The 24,429-nt window shown below is 47.8% G+C and overlaps 1 protein-coding gene across 3 annotated transcripts in view; it reads left to right on the top strand.

The window, feature by feature from the left end:
• The window catches only part of ADAM33 (ADAM metallopeptidase domain 33), a 94,369-nt gene that overhangs the window by 46,987 nt on the left and 22,953 nt on the right, over positions 1 to 24,429 (top strand). For all 3 annotated transcript variants that reach the window (XR_014538424.1, XM_083571122.1, XM_083571123.1), the window contains exons 5-14: positions 2,057 to 2,133; positions 7,923 to 8,112; positions 9,364 to 9,429; positions 11,097 to 11,168; positions 13,877 to 14,043; positions 14,954 to 15,038; positions 17,471 to 17,613; positions 19,847 to 20,024; positions 20,579 to 20,668; positions 21,219 to 21,414. Coding sequence is in view for 2 of the 3 variants with exons in the window: in XM_083571122.1 (XP_083427248.1) it covers positions 2,057 to 2,133; positions 7,923 to 8,112; positions 9,364 to 9,429; positions 11,097 to 11,168; positions 13,877 to 14,043; positions 14,954 to 15,038; positions 17,471 to 17,613; positions 19,847 to 20,024; positions 20,579 to 20,668; positions 21,219 to 21,414 (1,264 nt within the window). In the remaining variant the exon portion in view is untranslated. The remainder of the gene's footprint in view (positions 1 to 2,056; positions 2,134 to 7,922; positions 8,113 to 9,363; positions 9,430 to 11,096; positions 11,169 to 13,876; positions 14,044 to 14,953; positions 15,039 to 17,470; positions 17,614 to 19,846; positions 20,025 to 20,578; positions 20,669 to 21,218; positions 21,415 to 24,429) is intronic.

The raw sequence follows: 24,429 nt of genomic DNA, 5'->3' as shown, positions 1-24,429 counted from the left end.
GGTGGGAAATATGGATGGGAAAGAGTGTGTGACCTGTTTTGCATGCTCTCTAGATGACAAGTTCACAGTCTAGAGCAGACATTTTCAACCTTGGGTCCTCAGATGTTGTTGGATTCCAGCTCCCATTGTTCCTGTCTGGTAGGACCAGTGGCGTAGCGTGGGGGGTGCAGGGGGGGCCGGCCGCACCGGGCACAACATCTGGGGTTAGGGCAAATCCATGGGTTAGGGGGCGCAAATCCACGGGTTAGGGGGCGCAAATTACTTGCCTTGCCCCGGGTGCTGACAACCCACGCTACGCCACTGAGTAGGACCAGTGCTCAGAGATGATGGGAATTGTAGTCCAACAACATCTGGGGACTGGTTGGGGCTGATGGGAGTTGTAGTCCCAAACATCCGGTGGGCACCAGGTTGGCAAAGGACGGCCTGCAGAAACTAGTATTCATCATCTTCATCAAACCTTTATTGGCATCACTTACAAACATTCAGAATAAATAGGCCAGTGCGATCTCGTCGCCATTCCAACAGTACAGTCATTTGCCAAAGGGAAGAAAAGGAGGCGAGCACTCTATTTCACCTCTATGGGTCTCCAGCAAGGGCAGGATCCTGTAGCGTATTTCGGCGGCGAAAAATCAAATAGAGGAACTTAGCTACTGTCCTGGTGAGCTCCTGAGCTCTCCCCTGTAATAAGAAGCGTATAACCTCTGTCTCTGGTTTCCATATTGGGATACAGAGCTGGTCTAAAAGTTGTTGGCGGAGATCATGATACGTTATACATTTAAGGGCCATATGAGCTAGAGTTTCCACCAGGTGGGCATCACACGGGCAGATCCTATCTCCTTCTGCCATACCCGCAAACCTACCCCAAAGGAGGTTAGAAGGATTAGAATTGAACCTAGCCAGCGAAAAAGCCCTTCTTTCTTGCGGGTTAAACAAAAATGGTAGATAATTTGGGTTAAATCCCTGCACCCAAGAGAGTTGAAAATAAAGAAGGGAACATATTTTTTCCACTACCGAGATTAGTTTGGAAAAGCCACAGCACCCAGGAGATCCTCTGAAAGCCCGAGTTGCCGTATCTTTGTGCAAAACAGTTGTAGCCCTGGGGAAGGGAAGGAGTCAGATGGAACTTCACGAAGTAAAGTATCTTTGTCAGCTGAAAAACAAATGTTTAGCCAACATGAAAGAAAACTCGTCCAGGCAACTGTCTCTAGCTTATGTTGGCCCCTCTCTAGACACAGGGCTGCGTAGGATACGCAGTGTGGGACAGCAAAAATCTTAAATAGAAAGTCTGCCTGCACTTTATTGATTGAAATTCCATAGTGCAGTTGAGCTCTAACTTTAGCATTAAAAACCTTGAGGACAGGAGGGATGTGTTGCTTACCTTTTGTTGCAAAGAAGCACAAGATGGCCTGCATAGACAGCTTGCTGGCGTTTACCGCCATTGCGCAGTGAACTAGTATTCAAAGGTATATTTCTCCTGAACCTGGAAGCTCTATACAGCAAAATCCACATAGCACATGCAGAATAGGGCTGCTGATATTCAGCCTGCAATTAAAAGCCAGGAAGTAGAAACAATAACAAGAATAAATTTCTTTTAACAATCACAATTTGCACTTTCCTAAACGATGCACGGACCAAACCACAGCTTCTCTTCAACATTCTCTGAATTTTGCAATGGGTACTCAAATGTATATTCTAATTAGGTTTGCACTAGAGTAAAGGGGGTTGGGTTGGGTTAAAATTTAGACCAGGGGTCAGCAGACTTTTTCAGCAGGGGGCCTGATTCCTGGACCGTCCGTGGGCCGGATTGAGAAGGTGATTGGGCCGGATCCGGCCCCTGGGCCTTAGTTTGCCTACCCATGATTTAGACTGATAATAATGATTTTTTAAAAAATCCATGATGGAATTTTGCTGCTTTTCAAAATCCAAAATCTCGACACCCTGGCCGATTTCAGTTCATCTGACCACCTCTCAGATTTGCATATAAAATCTGCACAATTTTCCCTGCAGAAAACTACCAGCCTAACCCACAGTTCCCATCTGTTCCCTCTGATTCCAGGAACACTGCTACTACCATGGCCACGTCCGAGGGTACGAGGGCTCCTGGGTGGTCCTCAGTACCTGCTCTGGAATCAGGTAAGAAAAGTGATGTGAGGAGACTGGGTTTTAATAGCCACTGGCCTTCCCTGCGAGGACGGCCATCCTCTCGCTCCTTCTGATATACCTAAATCCTTCTGGGTGACTTAGACAGAGCTTCCTTGCTCTCCCACCATATCAGTCTTGGAATTGACCAGCGATTGTGTCTAGCGTTTATCCGGAATCTTTGACCTGGTTGAAATTTGTTTGTCTGTTGGTGTGAAAATGGCCCCTGAAGATTGTATTCATTTTTTTTGCAGGGGGCGCGATTTAAAGACTTCTTAGTCGTGGTGGTTTTGCCTTAAAATATCATAGAATTGTGGAGTTGGGACCCTGAGGGTCATCCAGTCCAACCCCCTGCAGGAGGAATATGCAGCTGTTCCATGCGGGAATTGAACCTGCAACCTGGCCAGTCTAATCAACAATATTGCCATGTATTTATTAATTACATTTATAGCTCACTTTTTCCTCTGAGGAGCCCAAGGTGGCATGCATGGTTCTCCCTCTCCTTGCTTTAATCTCCACACAACAACCCTGTGAGGTAGGTTAGGCCGAGAGGCAGCGACCAGCCCTTGAGGTCACACCCGGTGAATTTCGTGGCTCTGCAGGGATTCAAACCCTGACCTCTTCCAGGTCTTCATCTGACACATAGAATTCTAGAACTATAAGAGTTGGAAGGGACACCAAGGGTCATCTAGTCCAACCCCCTGCAGTGGACTCTAACCACTACACCAAGCTGCCCATTCCCCGCCTCGCTGCTATGTATAGGAGCGTCTCCACCCCCATCGTTCTACCCGGACACTGAGGTCCAGCTCCGAGGGCCTTCTGGTGGTTCCCTCCCTGCGAGAAGAGAAGTTACAGGGAACCAGGCAGAGGGCCTTCTCGGTGGTGGCGCCCACCCTGTGGAACTCCCTCCCACCCGATGTCAAGGAAATAAACAACTATCTGACTTTTAGAAGACATCTGAAGGCAGCCCTGTTCAGGGAAGTTTTTAATGTGTGACATTTTAATGTATTTTTAATCTTTGTTGGAAGCCCCCCAAGTAGCTGGGGAAACCCAGCCAGATGGGTGGGGTACAAATAATGAATTACTATTACTTACTACTATGTAAAAAATTCACCCCTCACACAGACTTTTTCAAGAGCTAAGTCCCAGCACCAAATTACAAAGGGTGTAAGAATGGGATCTTTTGTTTGGTCATCCGTTTACCTTTGGAATTCCCTTCTGCGACATATCAGGCAGACGCCATCTCTTATCTTTCTAATGATTATTTCAGACCTTCCTTCTTTTCCCAGCAAGCAGACACTTTGAATCTGGTTTGCATCAGCACTGGACGAAACTGTGTTTCTGTATGTTTTCATTGTATCATTAAATCGCTTTGGGGTGTTTTATGGGAAGTGATTTGTGAAATAAGGGCATAAACCATTTCCCTTCCAAACTGGACCCACAGGGTGGGGGTATTTGTTTGGATCCTGGCTGGTTTGGGGGAAATCCCGCTGTGACTTTCCCCCTTGCCCGAACCCCAAACCTTGGGATGGAGGAATGAAATGACCTCAAGTGGCTTTTGATAAGGGTATTTGGAATGTTATCTGGAGAAGAATAGAATTAGGCCCAAGGCCATCAGGCAATTCAACCTTATCTCATGAAAGCCAGTTGAACAGTCTCACGGAGTCATTCTGTCCCAGAAATGGAGATGGGGGATTTTTTGTGTCCTCTTGCTATTTCCTCCACCCTCGGAAGCGGAAGCTCAAAGGGAGCCCCGTGGGAGAGGGCCTTCTCTGTGGTGGCCCCTGACCTGTGGAACTCCTTTCCACAGGCGAAAGGAGGAACTACGTAGCACCTTCATTGCACAGCTTCCGGAGGATGCTGAAGACTCACCCCTTTGCCCTGGCTCTCCTTGTTTTTAGGACTGCAAGTTGTTTTAAATTGCTTCCAATATTGTGCGATAAATAAACAAGCAACCTTTTTCCACACACACCCCGTGGGACACATTCCCATTCCAGGGTGGTGGAAATCCGGTGGTGGGCGTGGCCAGATGCAAAAGTGGGCGGAGCAATCGGTGCGTCTCCTCCTTCCCTCCGTCCGGCAGGCTGTGATTCCATCCATGCAAAAGTACGGGGCCGCATAGAATCGCAGAGCTGGAAGGGACCCCCCTGGGATACCTAGTCTGACCCCCTGCCATTATTTATTTATTTCTTGAATTCGTAAACCGCCCTTCCTCTGAAGATGCCAGGGTGGTTTGCAGCAGAAAATTACAAAAAGGGGGAATACAAAATGCGCACCAAAACACAAAACCACGAAACCACAAAGACCTCTCCGTCTTCCATCCGGGAAAACGTAGTTTGAGGTCTCTGTGGTGCAGTGGGTCAGGGTGTCTGGCTGTTAACCAGAAGGTTGGTGGTTCGAGTCCACCCAGGGACGACTGTGGGCAGGACCCCTGCATTATTATTATTATAATTATTATTATCACTCCCAACCCCACGGTTCCTTTCACAAGAAAGGAGATTCCGACTGAATATCAGGAAGAACGGCGAGAGCTGTTTGACAGGGTAACGGTCCTTCTCGGGAGACTGTGGGCTCTCCTTCCTTAGAGGTTTCGAAGCACAGTTTGGTTGGCCACCCGTCATGGGTGCTCGAGCCGAGATCCCTGCATTCCAAGGGGGTTGGGCTGGATGATCCCTGGGGGTCCCTCGCAGCTCCACAACTCCAGGATTCTGTGACTCAAAATAACTCCTGGGCCTGAGCAGCATCTTGAGGAATGCCGGCGGGTGAGGTCATCTCTCAGCTATGCGCACACGCTCTCTCACACACACACAAAACTCATTCTGGAGTCAGGATGTCAGCGGACACTCAGATGACTTGCGCTAGCTGGAGAGTCGCCCTGTGTCCTGGAGGCTGCGGCTGAACTGGGAGGGGGGTCCAATCTCTTGCAGATCCCATTTCTTGCATCCTGCAAGGGTCCCTCTGTTCCCTCTGGGGAAGGGCTGCAGCTCAGCAGCAGAGACCCTGCTTTTCCTGCAGAAGGTCTCAGGTTCGATTCCTGCTGCTAGCGGCTCCAAACATGGCTGGGAGAGGAACAACAAGTCAGTGTAGATGATACTGAGCCAAATGGACCCAATGGTCTGACTCACTATAAGGCACCGTCTTGTGTCCTCTCTGTCTGTCTGTCTGTCTGTCTGTCTGTCTGTCTGTCTGTCTGTCCTTTCTTCAATCATAGAATTGTAGACCTGGAAAGGGATCCTGAGAATCAACTAGTCCCACCCCCTGCAGGAATATTCCGCCGTCCCATTCCGGGATGAAACCTGCAACCAGCTCCCATGCTGCTTCTCTCTAGCTGCATAGCAAATCATTGCAAAGCTCCCTGATTTCCCCAAGCCCCTTCTTGTTTCTAAATGTTTAGAAAACGCCTGAGGTTCTTTAGATCAGTCTTGGCCAAACTTGGCCCTCCAGCTGTTTTGGGACTACAGCTCCCATCATCCCTAGCTAACAGGACCCAGTGGTCAGGGATGATGGGTATTGTAGTCCCAAAACAGCAGGAGACCCAAGTTTGGCCAGCACTGCTTTAGATTTATCTCCTTGCAAAAACAGAAGCTGGGTTATTTTTGTCTGTTTCCCCACCCCAACAGGGGTCTGTCTGTCTGTCTGTCTATCTATCTATCTACAGTGTTGTAGGATTGGGGTTTCCAAAGGGTGCCTAGTCTCAATTTGCAGGCATCAGATGTGCCATGTAGGTGGGAGGAGAGCTTTGGGTGCAGCGCTCCCAATCCGATTTTTCTTTCTCAAAAACCAGAAAGGTGTTTGTGGCAATTTAAATCGGGTCCGTGGGATGGAAGGGAGTGGGTTAGCTTGTTGCCTCTGTGACACTGCTTGGAATGGACAACCTCACAGGGTTGTGGGCTCTCCAAAGCCCACCTTCCCAGCAGCTTAAACATCGCCATCTAGAGTTGAACTGGGGCAATGCGATCCTGGCACATAGGCGGGGCCTGGGGCTCATTGAGACCAGTTGGGCAAGAGGCGTGGAGACCAGCAGTAGGGGGCGCCAGAGCCAACGACAGGTAGAGCCACCCACTGAGAGGTTTAAGTCAAGGTCGATGCGGCACTGCCCTCATGGACCAGCCTCCTATTCTGGGCTGTTTGCGTGGGAAGAGGGAGCTCTGGGGAGGAAGTTACTGAGGCAACTTCAGTAAGCTTGCACCCCTCACCCTTCCCCGTCCGTCTTACAGAGTGGTAAGCTCAGGCCAGCCACAACAGAAGCACAGACATTCCTTTCGCCTGGAGTAATTGTGGAAAGCCAGAAGAACGTAGTTCGGGGAAAAACAAAGCTTTTAGGACTGGAATGTGCAGGCTGGGTGAATTTATTCATCGTTTGCTTTGTCTTGACCGATCTCCCTGCTTCCCTGCTTCCCTGAAACACCAGCCCTGGCTCTGTGTAGCTCACAACAGCCCTGCAATGCGGGCTGGGCTGAGATGTGGCGATTGGGCGGCATCTTTTTGCATTCAGCTTAATGCCTGAGTGGAGCGTTTGGTCCTGAGCCTCCCCGTGTTTGAGTCCCATTCTTTAGTCTTGTCTCCTGTCACCTTGCCCACCAAAATTTCGAGCCACGCAGGGTTTGCTTTGCAATGGTGAAAGTTCCAGGTTCATGGGCATCTGGGGCTTAAAAATGCAGGTGAGCTTGCAGGCGGTGGAGAAACGATTGCTTGTGGAGTGTCTGGAGGCGGTTGGAGGATGGAAGGCAGCTAACAGATTGAGGTTGAATCCTGACAAGACAGAAGTGCTGTTTTTGGGGGACAGGGTAGATGGGTGTGGGGGACTCCCTGGTCCTGAATGGGGTAATTGTGCCCCTGAAGGACCAGGTGCGACCCTGTCGCGGGGATTCGAACCGCCAACCTTCTGATCAGCAAGTCCTAGGCTCTGTGGTTTAACCCACAGCGCCACCCGCGTCCCTTATATACAGTGGTACCTTGGGTTAAGAACTTAATTCGTTCTGGAGGTCTATTCTTAACCTGAAACTGTTCTTAACCTGAAGCACCACTTTAGCTAATGGGGCCTCCAGCTGCTGCCGCGCCGCCGGAGCACAATTTCTGTTCTCATCCTGAAGCAAAGTTCTTAACCCGAGGTACTATTTCTGGGTTAGCGGAGTCTGTAACCTGAAGTGTCTGTAACCCAAAGTACCACGGTATAAAGTCCTTAGCAACTTTGGACCTGTTTATCTACGAGATCACTTTGCTCCATATGCACCTAGATATGCACAACCGGCACTGTTTATAGGAGCTGCATAACACCTGCACACGTCACCTTGTGACGTTTCTTTCCTGATCACGGCTGTTGTTCTTTTCTTTAAATGGTTTTTAATATTGTGTTTTAATATTGTAACCTGCCCAGAGGCCTTAGGGTGAGGGGTGGGTGAAGAAGAAGAGGAAGAGGAAGAGGAAGAGGAAGAGGAAGAGGAAGAGGAAGAAGAAGAAGAAGAAGAAGAAGAAGAAGAAGAAGAAGAAGAAGAAGAAGAAGAATTTATACCCCACCCATCTGGCTGGGTTTCCCCAGCCATTCTGGGCGGCTCCCAACAGAATATTAAAAACACGATAAAACATCAAACATTAAAAACTTTAATAATAATAATAATAATAGTAATAATAATAATAGCAGCTGCAGGAGGTTTCATGTCATTGTAAGATGATGATGATGATTTTGAATTGAAATAATTGAAAAGATGAATTATAAATTCCCCAGACTCTTTGTTAAAGATGGCGGCTGTTGTTCCAATCGTGCTCTTTTGTTCTTCCGCCAGTGGCCTGATCACGCTCAACCACAACGATAGCTACTACCTGAAACCCCCAGCCAGCCCGGACTCTGAGCCTCACGTCGTCTATAGGGCAGAACACCTGCCAATCAAAGGCGGGACCTGTGGGCATGGTGACCAGATGCAAAGCAGCGTAGCCGATATCGCCCGGTCCTTCAAACCGTCTGCACATCAGCGGGTAAGCCTTTGCGCGCGATAAGTGGACAGGGCAGCATCCCAGATTTGAAAGCTAACAGGTTTTTGTTCATCTCACCTTTCCGGCAAGGATAAGGGAATTGAATTGAATTCTAAATTATATTCCGGAAACGTGGGAGATTACAAGTGGTCAAAAATAAATAAATGGATGTACCGTGCTATATTAGAAGCAAAAAAACTTGTTTTGATGAATTGGAAGAGCTGCAAAAAGATTCCATTGAGCACATGGATTGATAATATGGACAGATTAGCTACATACGAACGAATTGCATGCTGACGCAAATTAAGAACGGATAAATATGAAGAAATCTGGAAGGAATATTTAAGTGATAAGAGGCGGATAGTGGTGGGAAGTAGGGGGAGGGGAGGTGGGGAAATATTGTTAAAAAGGTGTAGTCATAGGTATATCAGTGTACTCAAATCTGAATTGTCAAATTGTGTTATTAGTCTTGTTATGGTTTTTGTTGTATGTGTCTTTTGCGGTTGTTGTTTGTATTGAAAAAATGATTAAATAAATAAATAAACCTTTCCAGAGCTCAAGGTGGCGTTCCCTGGCTCTCACCCACCCCACAACAACGAGATCCAGTGTGGTGTAGTGGTTAAGGGCGGTAGACTCCTAATCTGGTGAACCGGGTTCGATTCCCCGCTCCTCCACATGCAGCTGCTGGGTGACCTTGGGCTAGTCACACTTCTCTGAAGTCTCTCAGCCCCACTCACCTCACAGAGTGTTTGTTGTGGGGGAGGAAGGGAAAGGAGAATGTTAGCCGCTTTGAGACTCCTTCAGGTAGTGATAAAGCAGGATATCAAATCCAAACTCTTGAGGTAGGTCAGACTGAGGGGCAATGGCTGGCCAAGGTTGCCCACCGAGTTTTGTGGCTGAGTGGGGATTTGAACCCTGGTGTGGCTCCCGAGTCGCGAGTCGCGTCCAGGCTGTGCCAGTAATTCATGGAAATGATTCAACCATATGCCAGAAATTTAGGTTAGCACCACCGAAATCCACCAATACCAAAATGAACATTATTTTCCATTGTACTGTAGGTTTTGAAAAATAAAATTTTATTTTACGGTATATTGTTTGTATTTTGAATGTGACATATCTGAGGACACCAAAATCTTTTCAGTGCTTAGGGCCTCTAAAGGTCTTAATCCGGCCCTGGCGAGGATCACCACAATAGTTGCTTTTCCTTCCTTAATACCTTCCTTCCTGGTGACACTGAGTAAATTTATCTTTCAGAAAAGGAGAGATGCCTGGAGAACCCTGAAATACATGGAGCTCTTCATTGTTGCAGACTACACCCTGGTGAGAATTTTTGCTGTCAGGTTGTTGTTGTTTAGTCGTTTAGTTATGTCCGACTCTTCGTGACCCCATGGACCAGAGCACGCCAGGCACTCCTGTCTTCCACTGCCACCCGCAGTTTGGTCAAACTCATGTTGGTAGCTTCGAGAACACTGTCCAACCATCTCGTCCTCTGTCGTCCCCTTCTCCTTGTGCCCTCCATCTTTCCCCACATCAGGGTCTTTTCCAGGGAGTCTTCTCTTCTCATGAGGTGGCCAAAGTCTTGGAGCCTCAGCTTCAGGATCTGTCCTTCCAGTGAGCACTCAGGGCTGATTTCCTTCAGAATGGATAGGTTAGATCTTCTTGCAGTCCATGGGACTCTCAAGAGTCTCCTCCAGCACCAGAATTCAAAAGCATCAATTCTTCGGCAATCAGCTTTCTTTATGGTCCAGCCCTCACTTCCATACATCACATTGCTGTCAGGTAGCATGGGTAGAAATAGGGTTTTGTACAATTCCTCTGTGAACTGAGTGGTCCAGTCATGCAGAGACTCCAAAGCCCACCTTCCCAGCAGCCCAGATCTTGCCAGCCTTTGTGCTCTTAGCCTGGTCTTGTGGCGCACAATGCTTAATGAGAAGTGACAAGATATGAGGGTCCACAAATGCATTTTCCAGCTTTCTGCTGGGGAGTGTGTTTTTCCCCCAAGAGATGGCCCAGGATCGAGCAGGAGCCCTGCTCTCCTTCTGTGCTTGGAGAAGCCAGGGGCTTCATGAAGCTTCCTGAATGCCCAAAGCTCATGTCAGGTCCCCGACCAGATGTCCCTGGCAAGACCACAAGCAGGACAAGTCTTCTGCTGTTGTTGACGTCCACCTGTTCCAACCTGGTTCCTGCCAGATGTTTTGGGCTACCAGCTCCCATCAGCGATGGCTGGGGATGATGGGAGTTGTAGTCCAGAACTACACCAGGAAAGCACCAGGCAGATGAAGGATGGTCTGGAACGGTCGTTCCCAAAAGTGGGCGGTACTTCCCCCCCAATGGGGCAGTGAGATTGGATCGAATTTGTTGAATGAGTTAAAATGATTGGTGTCAATTAGATTCTGAATAAGTGTGAATCAGTTGTGACTGCTTTGAATTTCAAAAGTGTGTTTTGAATTTTAAAAGTGTATTTTGAATTTTATTGTATCCAGGATTCTTGGGGGAATGCTTTGAATGTGTTGTTGTTGTTGTAACTTTTATTATCTATATACTTCCCTTTATCCAAGGACTGGGGGGTTATTGTATTGTATTGTTCTTGTTTTCATTATGTATTTTGTGTTTTTACCTTGTATTTTTATCTGTAGACCATGTTGAGGTCTACAGATGAAAGGTGGTATAGAAATATAATAATATTTCTTACCGGGACATGCAAACTGCTATTCTGAATAATGCTTCTTCTAGGGTAGGGGGAACTGGGGGTAAGTTTAAGGAACCAAAGGCTTGATAAAGTTTGGGACCTGCTGGTTGGATGAAGACAGATCCTTCTGAATTTAAGCGCAGTCATTCTCACATATTCCATGCATCGTGGGGGAAGTAATTCTTCAAAGAGCATCCAGCAGTGTGTGTTAGTTTCGGCTGAAGAACTGTCCCTAAATTTGTTCCTTTGCCTCTCTTTTTTTCCCTTTCCCCTTTCTCTTCCACCGTCTCTTTCCCAGTTTGCATCTCAAAAGCAAAATCTGGGGCACACCAAGCAACGGATCTTGGAGATCGCGAATTACGTAGACAAGGTAATAGAGACAATCAGCAAAACTTGGGTTATCCAGCTACCTATTCTGAACATCAAGGACATAAGCCCATGAAAAGAGCCCTGGAGCTGGATAGCTCGGTGGGTTAAAGCATGATGCTGACAACGCCAAGGTTGCAGGTTCGATCCCGGAAGGGACAGCTGCATATTCCAGCATTGCAGCATCCTATGATTTGATCAGGATCAGGCCATAACCTTGGCGTTATCAGCACTGCACTCTTACCAGCCGAGCTAATTGAGGACCGCTCCATTCTGAAACCTGAAGAGGTGCTATAAGTCAGCGCAGACCAAGCTGCCCCCAACCTGGTGCCCTCCGGGTGTTTTGCACTATGACTCCCATCAGCCCCACCAATGATCAGGGAGCGGTGGTCAGGTCTGCTGGGAGTGGTTGTCCACAACAGTGGTGGCTGGTGCAAATCAGACCTGGTAGGGCAGGAGGCAGGGAGTCCGACACTAGGTGGCGCCAGAGGCAACGAGAGCCCGAGCCAAATAATTCTGGTTTTGTCCTCTTCCTCCGGGCTGAGTTCTACAAGGCCAGTGCAGAGACTAAGGAAGGGGAAGTTGGCCATCTGGGCTGGATGTAAAGGAAAAGTTAAGCAGGTGGGGCTGGCGCACTGAGATTAGTGGGGCAGGGCCCCACCTGCCCTAATGGACCAGCCGCCAGTCCCAGGGGGTTGTGGAGGACCATAGGCTTAGGGCCCTCGTATTTACGGGACCGCCTCTACTGGTCTGCCCCGCAGAGGACCTTCAGGTCCATGAATAACCATAGTTTAGAGGTCCCGGGCCCTAAGGAAGTCAGACTATCCTCCACCAGGGTCGGGGCCTTCTCAGTGGTGGCTCTGACCTGGTGGGATGCTCTGTCCCATGAGACTAGGGCCCTGCAGGATTTAACCTCCTTCCGTTGGGCCTGTAAGACAGAGCTATTCTGCCTGGCCTTTAATTTGATTTCAGCCTTCTCTTTTATTTCCCTTCTCTTCCCTCCCCCTCCCCTTTTATGAAGATCACCCGCTCTGAGACCCCACAGCTAATTCTCCCCTGGCCTCCTCGCTGGCCCAAGTAGGACTAATTCAGCCAGCTAGCCCTGGTGACTATCTAATGCTTATTAGATGGATTTCCCCCAAATTGATTTCTGAACTTTGAACTTTATTGTTATTCACATTTTTATACTGTATTTTCTGCTGCTTCTGTAATTAAGTGTTTAAATTTGTTGTTAGCCGCCCTGAGCCCAGTTTTCTGAACCGGGAAGGGCGGGGTATAAATAAAAATTTATTATTATTAATTATTATTATTATGCCTGACTTAACAGTGTTGGGGGGCTAACAGCACGCTTATTTATTTCGTATAGTAAAGTTATACACGGCTTGATTTCAAAAAGCAAAACCCTCCAAGCAGCTTACAAAGAGAACAAGCCAATAAAACTATCAGTAAAAACAACTGGAAGCCAGGATATCTGTCAGTTAGAGCACGAGGCTCTTAACCTCAAGGTTATGGGTTCGAGTTCCACACTGGACAAAAGACTCTTGCCTTGCAGGGGGTTGGACTAGATGACCCCAGTGGTCCCTTCAAACTCTTATGAACTCTTTAAAATTTGCAAAAGACAAAATCCGCAATAAACTAAGAGCAGATTAAAACATACGCCAACATTCTAAATGTGTTTTTTTTTGGGGGGGGGGAGGTTATTGGTTTTAAAATACATATTGCATTTTTACGTGGTGAACCGCCCTGCGATCTTCGAACGAAGGGTGGTATACAAATTTAATACAAAGCAATGCTAATAATGTCCAGGGAGGCTTGCCTGAGAAACAAAGAGGCCTTTAGCAGGTGCCAGAAAGTGTACAGTGAAATTGCCTCAATAGGCGGTGAGTTCCAGAGGTGCTGCCACACTGAAAGATTGATTTCTTACAAATGCAGAGCGGGGTATTATCTGGCACCTGTAACAGGGCCAGCTCTACAGATTGAAGTACAGTGGACGCTTGGGTTGCAAACGTGATCCGTGCGGGATGCACGTTCGCAGCCTGCAGCGTTCGCAACTGACATCTGCGCATCTGCACACACGTGGGTTGCGATGTGTGCCCAATGGTCACAGAAAATCATAAAAATGCAGGGGAAAAAAACAAGCTTCCAGATTCTTGCAAACCCCTCCCCAACTGTTCCCCCAGCCACCCAGCACACAGAAATTCAAATCCAGAATTTTTTTTAAAAAACAGCAGAGTGCCCCAATGGTCACAAAAAATCATAAAAATGCAGAAAAAACACACACAAGCTTCCAGATTCTTGCAAACCCCTCCCCAACACCAAGTCCTTGAATTCCAAACACCCCAACCCAAAATCCAACCCCCCCCCAAAAAGTTTTAAAAGCTTAACTTACCAAATGGCTGCAAAAGAAGTTTTGGAAAAGCTTCAAAAATCACCAAAGTCTTTAAAAACCTCAAAAAAGGCTACTATGCACACTGCGTTCTATGAGTTGCTCCTCGAAGTCAAGTTGCAACTGTATTAACGGTGTTAAGAAAAAGGAAACAAACTTGCGAGACGTTTTCGTCTTGCGAAGCAAGCCCATAGGGAAATTCGTCTTGCGAAGCAGCTCAAAAAACGGAAAACCCTTTCGTCTAGCGAGTTTTCCGTCTTGCGAGGCATTCGTCTTGTGGGGCACCACTGTAACCCTCTTCCTCTCTTCCTGCTCCTCTTCCCCAGTTTTACAGGTCCCTGAATATCAAAGTGGCCTTGATCGGCCTGGAGGTCTGGACCGAGAGGGACCAGTGCAGCTTGAGCAGCGATGCTCACGCCTCACTCATGTCCTTCCTGCAGTGGAAAAAGTCTCTGAAGGCTCGGAAGAAGCACGACAATGCCCAGCTGCTGACGTGAGTCATCGTTTCAGAAGCAGCCATCGATAAGCTGGCTCATGCTAGGGGGCGGGTTGTGTGTGTGTGTGTGTGTGTGTGTAGGGCACTTGCCCTGCATTTTAATGAAATGATCCACCCATTATTATTATTTTTTCCAAACCGGTACGTGAACCAAAACGCAGCTATCCTCCAGAATTTGCGCTTCTCTGAATTTTGCAATGCAGTTTTCCAGCCGCAGTGTGTGTTGTTATCGATTGCGTTTTCCCATTTATCCTGGGAACTGTAGCTTAACCCTCGTGGATCTACAAATCCCTAGCGCCCTTAGCAAACTACAGTTCCCAGTATTCACTGAGGTGGCAAATGGGCTCAGAGGCACACCCACACCACAGATTCAAACCATCCCTTCCCAGGGAATACTGACATTTAAAGTGGAAGAGGTAAGGTTAGGTAAAGGTGAAGGACCCCTGGATGGTTAAGTCCAGTCAAAGGCAACTATGGGGTTGCAGCGCTCATCTTGCTTTCAGGCCGAGGGAGCCGGCGTTTGTCCACAGACAGCTTTCCGGGTCATGTGGCCAGCAGGACTATACCACTTCCGTCACAACGGGACACCATGACAGAAACCAGAGTGCATGGAAACGCCGTTTACCTTCCCACCGCAGTGGCGGGAGTCAGCAATGACTGGACCTAATGGTCAGGGGTCCCTTTACCTTTACCTTTCTACGCATGAACTATAATGCCAATTCAATATAAAATCAAAAGTACATACTCCATCTATATGGTGAATGGAATTGTATAGCAACAATAGCTATGGAGCAGTGGTCAGAAAGTTATGTAACCACTGCTACTGACTGCATGTTGCAAGAAACCTAAAAAATCGACCTCAGGTTTCTTCCCTCTGTTTTCCCCCTTCCCTTTCCGGTCTCCACAGCGGGATGACCTTTGTCGGGACGACCATTGGGATGGCGCCGCTGGAGGGCATGTGCAGTGCGGAAAACTCTGGCGGGGTCAGCATGGTAAGGACAAGATCGCGGCTCCTCGATCCTCCTCTTGCTGTCTAGAGCCACCTTCCAGAACCTGGTTGCTGTTTTGGACTACAACTCCCATCAGCTGGCTGGGGCTGATGGGAGTTGTTATGTATTGAGTTGAATAGGATCCAAAATGCAGCAGTCTGATTGGCCCTAGAACAATAGGATTCAGAATGGAGCAGTCTGATTGGCCCTAGAACAATAGGATTCAGAATGCAGCAGTCTGATTGGCCCTAGAACAATAGGATCCAGAATGCAGCAGTCTGATTGGCCCTAGAACAATAGGATCCAGAATGCAGCAGTCTGATTGGTCCTAGAACAATAGGATCCAGAATGCAGCAATCTGATTGGTCCTAGAACAATAGGATCCAGAATGCAGCAGTCTGATTGGCCCTAGAACAATAGGATCCAGAATGCAGCAGTCTGATTGGCCCTAGAACAATAGGATCCAAAATGCAGCAGTCTGATTGGTCCTAGAACAATAGGATTCAGAATGCAGCAGTCTGATTGGTCCTAGAACAATAGGATTCAGAATGCAGCAGTCTGATTGGCCCTAGAACAATAGGATTCAGAATGCAGCAGTCTGATCGGTCCTAGAACAATAGGATTCGGAATGCAGCAGTCTGATTGGTCCTAGAACAATAGGATTCAAAATGCAGCAGTCTGATTGGCCCTAGAACAATAGGATCCAGAATGCAGCAGTCTGATTGGTCCTAGAACAATAGGATTCAGAATGCAGCAGTCTGATTGGTCCTAGAACAATAGGATCCAAAATGCAGCAGTCTGATTGGTCCACCAGAGCCACCCAATCCAGCTCCAGGTGGAAGTGAATCCGCAACCTGATTGGCCTACAGGAGAATCCCAGAATTAGCCAATCACATGGGGCCCATTGTGTAAATAATGTATATAAAGCAGACATTCTGGGGGAACTTCCATTCCTCCTCACCACTATGAGCTGAATAAAGAGCATGAAATCCACTCTCAACTCCAAGTATATTTCAGGAGTTGTAGTTTCAAGGGACAGGATGGCAATCTGGTTGGTGAAAGCTTCTCAACAGCATCTCCTTCGACTGCGCAAAATTATCCTCTTTGTTCATGGGAGCAAGAGGCACTTTGCTTTGGGGGAAGGAAGAGTCGGGTTCTGCCGGGTGCAACCTCAGTTAGCCGCCGGTCTCAGTGTCTTTGGGGTTCCCATCCCATATCTGCAGGGAAAAGGCCCCAGATATTGGAGAATCTTTGAATTGTAGGGTTGGAAGGGAACTGCAAAGGTCATCTAGTCCAACCCGCTTCGATGCGAGAATCAAAACTAAAGAACCCCTCCAGTGTCTGCTTAAAAATTGCCAATGGAGGAGAGTCCGCTGAACGTATCGACAAGCATCGTTGGGTTTTAGGGGCAGGAACAGGGTAGATTTGGTTTGGTTTGTCTAAAAGGGGTTCTGCAGCCAAACCTGAGCCCCTGAAATGTGGCCCTGATTTTGCTTGCATTTCAGGGGGTTGGACTGGATGACCTTTGGGGGCCCCAATCTATGATTCTATGATGTTCTCCTCTCCTTTAGCCTGAAGAGGTTTCCCCTGCATGTGTGTCCCGTCCCCCCTTCTCCTTCACTGTACAGCTTCTGGCAAATGCTGAAGACCAGTGCCAGATTTACGTAAAAGTTAAACAAGCTATAGCTTAGGGCCCCACTCTCTTGCCCCCCCATTTTTTAAAGGAAATAAAACCTGGATGTACATCTCCAAAATATAAGATAAAAAACAAATAAACTAAAACCTGCATACAGCAACAGTGTTTTGTGTTGTGTAGGCTCCTATTATGCAAGAACAGTGGATGCTCGGGTTGTGAACGTGATCCGTGTGGGAGGCACATTCGCAACCCGCAGCGCCGCGTCTGCGCACGCGCGGGTTGCGATTCGGCATTTCTGTGCATGCGCAAAGCACGATTTAGTGCTTCTGCGCATGTGCGGCTGCCGAAACCCGGAGGTAACCCGTTCTGGTACTTCCGGGTTTCGGCACGTCCGTAATCCAAAAAAACGCAGCCTGAAGCATCTGTAACCAAAGGTATGACTGTAATGGGCCCCGCCTGCTAGCCTGCTCCCTAAGATATCACTAGTTTGCTCATTTCTATATATAGGGTGCCTACATTCTGCATGGACTGGTTTCATGGCAAAGGACAGCTGGACGTATAAAGGGCCCCATTACCTTCAGTAGCTTAGGGCCTCATCAAACCTAAATCCGGCCCTGCTGAAGACCTACCTCTTTCCCCTCGCTGTGTGTTTTCAGGGACCCCACCAAAAAATTCCTGGGATTGTAACCTGTTTTAGTTTTGATTGAATTGTCGCAGCCCTGGGACCTCCTGGCAGAGGGCAGGGGATGAATTAGGCGATGATGATAATGAAAATGATGACCACAGTCCTCTGTCCCAGGACCATTCAGAGCTGCCCATTGGAGCGGCCGCCACCATGGCCCACGAAATCGGCCACAACTTCGGCATGAGCCACGACCCTGAGGGATGCTGCGTTGAGGCCACGGCGTCCCAGGGTGGCTGCGTCATGGCTGCTGCTACTGGGTAAGAAGGTTTGGGGGCAGGGAAACCAAAGACGAGCTTGTCAAACCTCAGTGACACACTGGGCAGTGTTGTTGTTGCTTAGTCGTTTAGTCGTGTCCGACTCTTCGTGACCCAAGGACCAGAGCATGCCAGGCACTCCTGTCTTCCACTGCCTCCCGCAGTTTGGTCAAACTCATGCTGGTAGCTTCGAGAACACTATCCAACCATCTCGTCCTCTGTCATCCCCTTCTCCTTGTGCCCTCCATCTTTCCCAAAATCAGGGTCTTTTCCAGGGAGTCTTCTCTTCTCATGATGTGGCCAAAGTATCGGAGCCTCAGCTTCAGGATCTGTCCTTCCAGTGAGCACTCAGGGCTGATTTCCTTCAGAATGGATAGGTTTGATCTTCTTGCAGTCCATGGGACTCTCAAGAGTCTCCTCCAGCACCATAATTCAAAAGCATCAATTCTTTGGCGATCAGCCTTCTTTATGGTCCAGGTCTCACTTCCATACATCACTACTGGGAAAACCATAGCTTTAACTATACGGACCTTTGTTGGCAAGGTGATGTCTCTGCTTTTTAAGATGCTGTCTAGGTTTGTCATTGCTTTTCTGCCAAGAAGCAGGCGTCTTTTAATTAGATGCCCACTTTAAACAGCCATTGCTTCCGCCCCACTGGGAACTATAATTTGTTAAGAGTGCTGAGAGATGTTAGGAGACCCCCCTATTCCCCTCTCAGAGCTACAATTCCCAGAGTTCCCTATGGAGAGCGATTGATTGTTAACCCACCCTGGGAACTGTGTTTCCCTTTCTTTATTTTCCCTGCTGCCATCCAGAACCCCAGGAGCCAGGGGCATGGCACTACCAGCCCCAGAAATTAAATCCGGTTTTCTTGCAGCCAGCAAGGATGCAAAAATGGAGACAGATGTACAATGGCGAGAGAAGGGGGGGCGAATCGAGTGCAGTTGTCTTTCGGAAGCAAGCCACATGTTGGGAAACAAGGGTCTTGTTCCGTGTCTGTCGGACGTGTTGAGAGGAGCCGGCACAAAACAGTGAAGCCTTTCTCCTCTCCGGAAAGCGCCCTGCACGAGGCTGTTTATAGACTTAAAGACACGGAGGGTTTGGGGGCCCCAGTGCTTGTGTCCGTGCCGCCGACGTTGGCGGCGGGATCGGCTGTCGCACAAAAGAGCCGTTGTCGAGGGGGAAGGAGAAATGTCAAGGAGACCACGGGGCTCGGATTTCAAGGCGATTCAGGGCACCAAAATAAATCACACGGAGGAAGTCGGTTTTGGAGAGAGGGTTCTGGGCTGGATGGGTGCAGTGGGACAAGGCTTCTCTAGGGACAAGCCACACATTTGGGCAGAAGCCCTGGCTCCGTGGTAGAGCGCCATCCCAGGAGACTGAGGGCGAGGCAGTGGGGTGTAGTGGTTAGAGCAGTGGGTCCCAAACTTTACGGTTCCACAGACTCATCCCCTGTGCCCTCCCTACCTTATTTAAAGCATTATTCATTTTTTAAAATAAATTTTATTAAGGTTTTTAGAGACAAAAACTTAACATCACCACCCTGTTTTTAAGAAAACCAAACCAAGACTTTTCTCTAGATACAATAAAAACACAAAAAAAGGGTGAGGGAGATAAATAGAGTAGAAAGAGGTTAAAAGAGAAAGATCGAAAAATCAGATTCAGAAAATAAAGAACTTCCGATTCTTTACGTGTCTGCTTTAAAAAAACTATCCGCTTTGTCCAATCAAATCTAACCCCCAACAAAGCCACTTTCTGTAAACAAACATTATCTTCAATCCTCAAATCCAGATATCATTATTTCTTTTTCTTTCTCATGCAAAAAAATCTATGAGGAATTTCCAATCTTTAACCAATTTAAAATAAAATAAACAATATATATAGTTTGCACGTCCCACCACGAAAATTAGTAACACAATAAAATAGTGACAATTTACGGCACAGTTAAAACTGCACAGTTTAACTAATTCAACAAAATGCATGAACTTGATCCAATGATGCCAGCTTTTTGCAATCTGAAAGTCCGTTACGCCTCAAGCGCCCCACTGGTTGTTGTTGTTGTTGTTATTATTATTATTATTATTATTATTATTATTATTATTATTATGTTATTATTATTTGTTTTCATCTTGTGTTTTTAAGTTGTGAACCTTTCTGAGATCTATAGAAGAAAGGCGGTGTGCAAATTCACTTAATCAATATTGACAGTCGCCCCTCTTTGCCTGTGTCTCTGCAGCCACCCCTTTCCGAAAGTCTTCAGCTCCTGCAGTCGGAAGCAACTGGAGAGCTACTTCCACCGAGGGGGTGGCATGTGTCTTTTCAACATGCCCGACACCAAGGACCTGGTGGTGGGCAAGAAATGCGGCAACGGATTCCTGGAGGACGGCGAGGAATGCGACTGCGGGGAGGTGGAGGTATGTCTTTGCGGCATCAGAATTTCTGTACTGAGAGGTGCTGGGGCCAAATAATAATAATAATTTGTTATTTATTTCCCCAGCCACTCTGGGCAGCTTCCAACAAAATATAAAAATACAGTAGTCTATTAAACATTAATAGCTTCCCTAAACAGGGCTGCCTTCAGGTGTCTTCTAAAAGTCTGGTAGTTGTTTTTCTCTTTGACATCTGGTGGGAGGGCGTTCCACAGGGCGGGTGCCACTACCAAGAAGGCCCTCTGCCTGGTTCCCTGTAACTTGGCTTCCCGCAGCAAGGGAACCGCCAGAAGGCCCTCGGCGCTGGACCTCAGTGTCCGGGCAGAACGATGGGGGTGGAGACGCTCCTTCAATATACTGGACCCGGGCTGTTTAGGGCTTTAAATGCTCCTTTGATTGTCCTTGAATTTTCCTTTCAAGCTTGCCACCCTCTGCTGCCACAACTGTGTGGCATGCCACACCCTCGGAGAGCCTCAGCTTTAAGAGGGCTACTCCAGGTGATCATCGTGGTGATCATTCTTTTCCCTCCCTCTTTCCAGGAATGCACAAACCCTTGCTGCAACCCGCAAAACTGCACCCTGAAAGCCGGGAGCGAGTGTGCGCACGGTGACTGCTGCGAAGGCTGCAAGGTATTCCAAACCATCTTGCTGTGATTCCCCCATTTCCAGGACCAGATGGGGTCCCTTCCAATTCCCCAATTCTGTGATTCTTTATCAGGCTAACGAGGGGAGAGAGAGAAGAAAGAAAGAAACACACCTGTAGAAAAACCACAACACAACCCATTGCTTTTCAACTGGGTGGTGCTGTGGTCTAAACCACTGAGCCTCTTGTGCTTGCCGATCAGAAGGTTGGCGGTTCGAATCCCCGCGACGGGGTGAGCTCCCATTGCTCCTGCCAACCTAGCAGTTCAAATGCACACCAGTGCAAGTAGATAAATAGGTACCGCTCCGGCAGGATGGTAAACGGCATTTTTGTGCGCTCTGGTTTCTGTCACGGTGTCCCATTGCGCCAGAAGTGGTTTAGTCCTGCTGGCCACATGACCCGGAAAGCTGTCTGTGGACAAACGCCAGCTCCCTCGGCCTGAACGCAAGATGGTCTTGGATGCTAAATACGTCAACTTAAAAGCCATCCAGCTTAACTGCTCAATAACTCTCTCTCTTGTCTTCATCTGTTCTGTAGCTCAAGACAGCTGGGACCATGTGCCGAGAGCCGGCCGGATCCTGCGACCTGCCTGAATACTGCACAGGGGCTTCCCCCTATTGCCCCAGCAACGTCTACCTCCTAGATGGCTCAATGTGCTCCTATGGGGAGGCTTACTGCAACAACGGCATGTGCTTGACCCACGAACAGCAATGCATCCAGCTGTGGGGTCCAGGTGAGCGCCTTCCCTGCCCCACACATATCCTTCCCTCTCTGCACCTTTTCTACACAGGGGTGGAATCTTCTGAGAATCGTGAAGCCAAGCTCACTGGCACCGATTCCTTTTCTAATGCCCTCCTTGATATTGAGAAGCAAGATTATTATTATTTATAAAATAAACCCCAGTTCTGCTACAAATACAATGATCTCTTTTTTAAATGCACGGGTAATAATAATAATAATAATAATAATAATAATAATAATAATTTATACCCCACCCATCTGGCTGGGTTTCCCCAGCCACTCTGGGAGGCTCCCAACAAAATATAAAAAACACTATAAAACATCAAACATTAATAATAATAATAATAATAATAATAATACATTTTATTTATACCCCCCAGTCAAGACTCAGGGCAGCTAACACCTATTAAATAGCTAACACCTATTAAAATAGAACTTAAAAACAAGATTAAAATACAACATTAAAATGCAGCCTCAATTCAGTAGAAACTCAAATCATGTTCACTTCCCTAAACTTCCCTAAACAGGGCTGCCTTCAGATATCTTCCTAAAGTCAGATAGCTGTTTATTTCCTTGACATCTGGTGGGAGGGCATTCCACAGTGCGGGCGCCACTACCAAGAAGGCCCTCTGCCTGGTTCCCTGAAACCTTTCTTCTCACAGGGAGGGAACCACCAGAAGGCTCTGGGAGCTGGACTTCAGGATCCTGGCTGAACGATGGGGGTAGAGACGCTTCTTCAGGGATGTTAAGGGAGGGGTAGTACCTCTGTTGGGGGGCATGTCACGCTACCTCTGGGGTCTTTTATTCACCTTTGGTCCCCATCCTGCACTCAGCTCTCACCTGTGGCTTTTAGAAGCTGTCAGCATGCAATAGGGGCCACACCCTGGGAATGGCTTCGACTGGCCGGTTAAACCAGGTGAGGTTGCAAACCCTTTTGAGTTAGGAACCCTGCATGCAAAGACAGGCTCTGGCACGTTGAGCGGACGAGACCAAGAGTGGGGCCAATGGTCAAGAAGGCGGTGTCTGCACGTGATGTAGGGGGAAGTGATTCCCAGGTGGGGCTCGTCCACCTGAGAAAGAAGCCTATCTAGGAGAAGGAAAGCTCTGGCCCTAAATTTGCGGGATATCTTCAGAAGAAGAAAAAGTAAGGAGCAAACTCTAAACAAATCCACTCTGTCCCTAAGACAGTTGGATGGCGCCTTGTATATCTCTTTCCGGCAGCTCCTGCACCAATTGCCTTCTCTGCTTTCCTTTGGGCCATACTTCCCAGGCTTGCTCTTGGGACACAGGTGGTGCTGTGATCTAAACCACTGAGCCTCTTGGGCTTGCTGATCAGAAGGTCAGCAGTTCGAATCCCCGCGATGGGGTGAGCTCCCGTTGCTCTGTCCCAGCTCCTGCCAACCTAGCAGTTTGAAAGCACGCCAGCGGAAGTAGATAAATAGGTACCATTGCAGCAGGAAGGTAAACGGCATTACCATCCATGCGCTGCTCTGGTTTGCCAGAAGCGGCTTAGTCATGCTGGCCACATGACCCAGAAGCTGTCTGCGGACAAATATTAATCTTTGCATACCTTCTTTTAAGCTTTAATAAAACCTACTGAAAAAGACGCGGGTGGCGCTGTGGTCTAAACCACTGAGCCTCTTGGGCTGGCCGATCAGAAGATTGGCGGTTCGAATCCCTGCAATGGGGTGAACTCCCGTTGCTCTGTCCCAACTCCTGCCAACCTAGCAGTTCGAAAGCATGCCAGTGCAGGTAGATAAATAGGTACCACTGTGGCGGGAAGGTAAACGGCGTTTCTGTGCGCTTTGGTTTCCATCACAGTGTTCCATTGCACCAGAAGTGGTTTAGTCCTGCTGTCCACATGACCCAGAAAGCTGTCTGTGGACAAATGCCGGCTCCCTTGCCCTGAAAGCGAGATGAGTGCTGCAACCCCATAGTTGCCTTTGACTGGACTTAATTGTCCAGAGGTCCTTTACCCTTACCTTTTTACTACCCAGGCTTGTTCACAGAGAGGTCACTTTGGCACTGCTAACACAGCAGTTTGATGTCACCCTCAGAGGCGCACTCCATTGCTTCTTGAAACACACGGGTGCCAACAACGGATGTTATTACGTGTACAGTCATACCTCATGTTATGTTTGCTTTATGTTATGCTTTTTCAGGTTGCGACCCGGAAGTACTGGAAAGGGTTACTTCCGGGTTTCGCTGCTCGCGCATGTGCAGAAGCACTAAATCACGCTTCGCGCATGCGCACAAAGGCCAAATCACGCTGCGCACCTGCCCAGATATGGCACTTCAGGTTGTGCGCTTTTCATGTTGCAAACAGGCCTTTGGAACAGATCCCGTTCACAGCCACTGTATATGCACGTTATACAGATAGACACCTATTCCACAGCTTGAGGTACAAGGAGCAGAATCTCCCCTGATAGTAATCTTAAGTGATTTTGCAGATTATACTGCGGTGGTTAGTCTTTCAGCTAAGCACCTTCCGAGTAGTTCAGCACTTCAACAACATCTTGAACACACCACAGTATTTATGGGCACCAGATTGTGCATTTTGGTTGGAACTGACCGTCCACATATTTTATTTTAGCTAAGGAAAAAGCACCATCTTCTGGAGAGTTTGGGAGTTGCAGTTTGGGTGTTGTCATGCTGGCTTTGTGAGAAAAGATAATGTATGTGATTACAGGGTTTGATAATTTGTTATGTGGAAATTGAGCAATAAAAATATTTTAAAAAAAACAAAACGAGTAAGTTAAGCGAATCTGGATATGCAGAAGATATTCAATAAATTTAAGAAACTGCAGAAAGGGGGAAGGAAGTCAAGATTTGAAATGTCAAAATGATTGCAGAATCAGTGAAATGCATATATTTGAAAAGTATAAAAAATAAATAAATTAGAAAGCATTCCAGAGACACACACCCTCTCCCAGAACCCGGAGGGCCTTGAAAGTAGAAGAGCAAAGAAATCAAAGACAGAGGGCATGTAGATGATGTTGATGATGAA

This window comes from Podarcis filfolensis (genome assembly GCF_964270895.1).
Source record: "Podarcis filfolensis genome assembly, chromosome: 9".
Taxonomy (NCBI): Eukaryota; Metazoa; Chordata; class Lepidosauria; order Squamata; family Lacertidae; genus Podarcis; species Podarcis filfolensis.
This window is presented reverse-complemented; position numbering and strand designations above follow the sequence as displayed.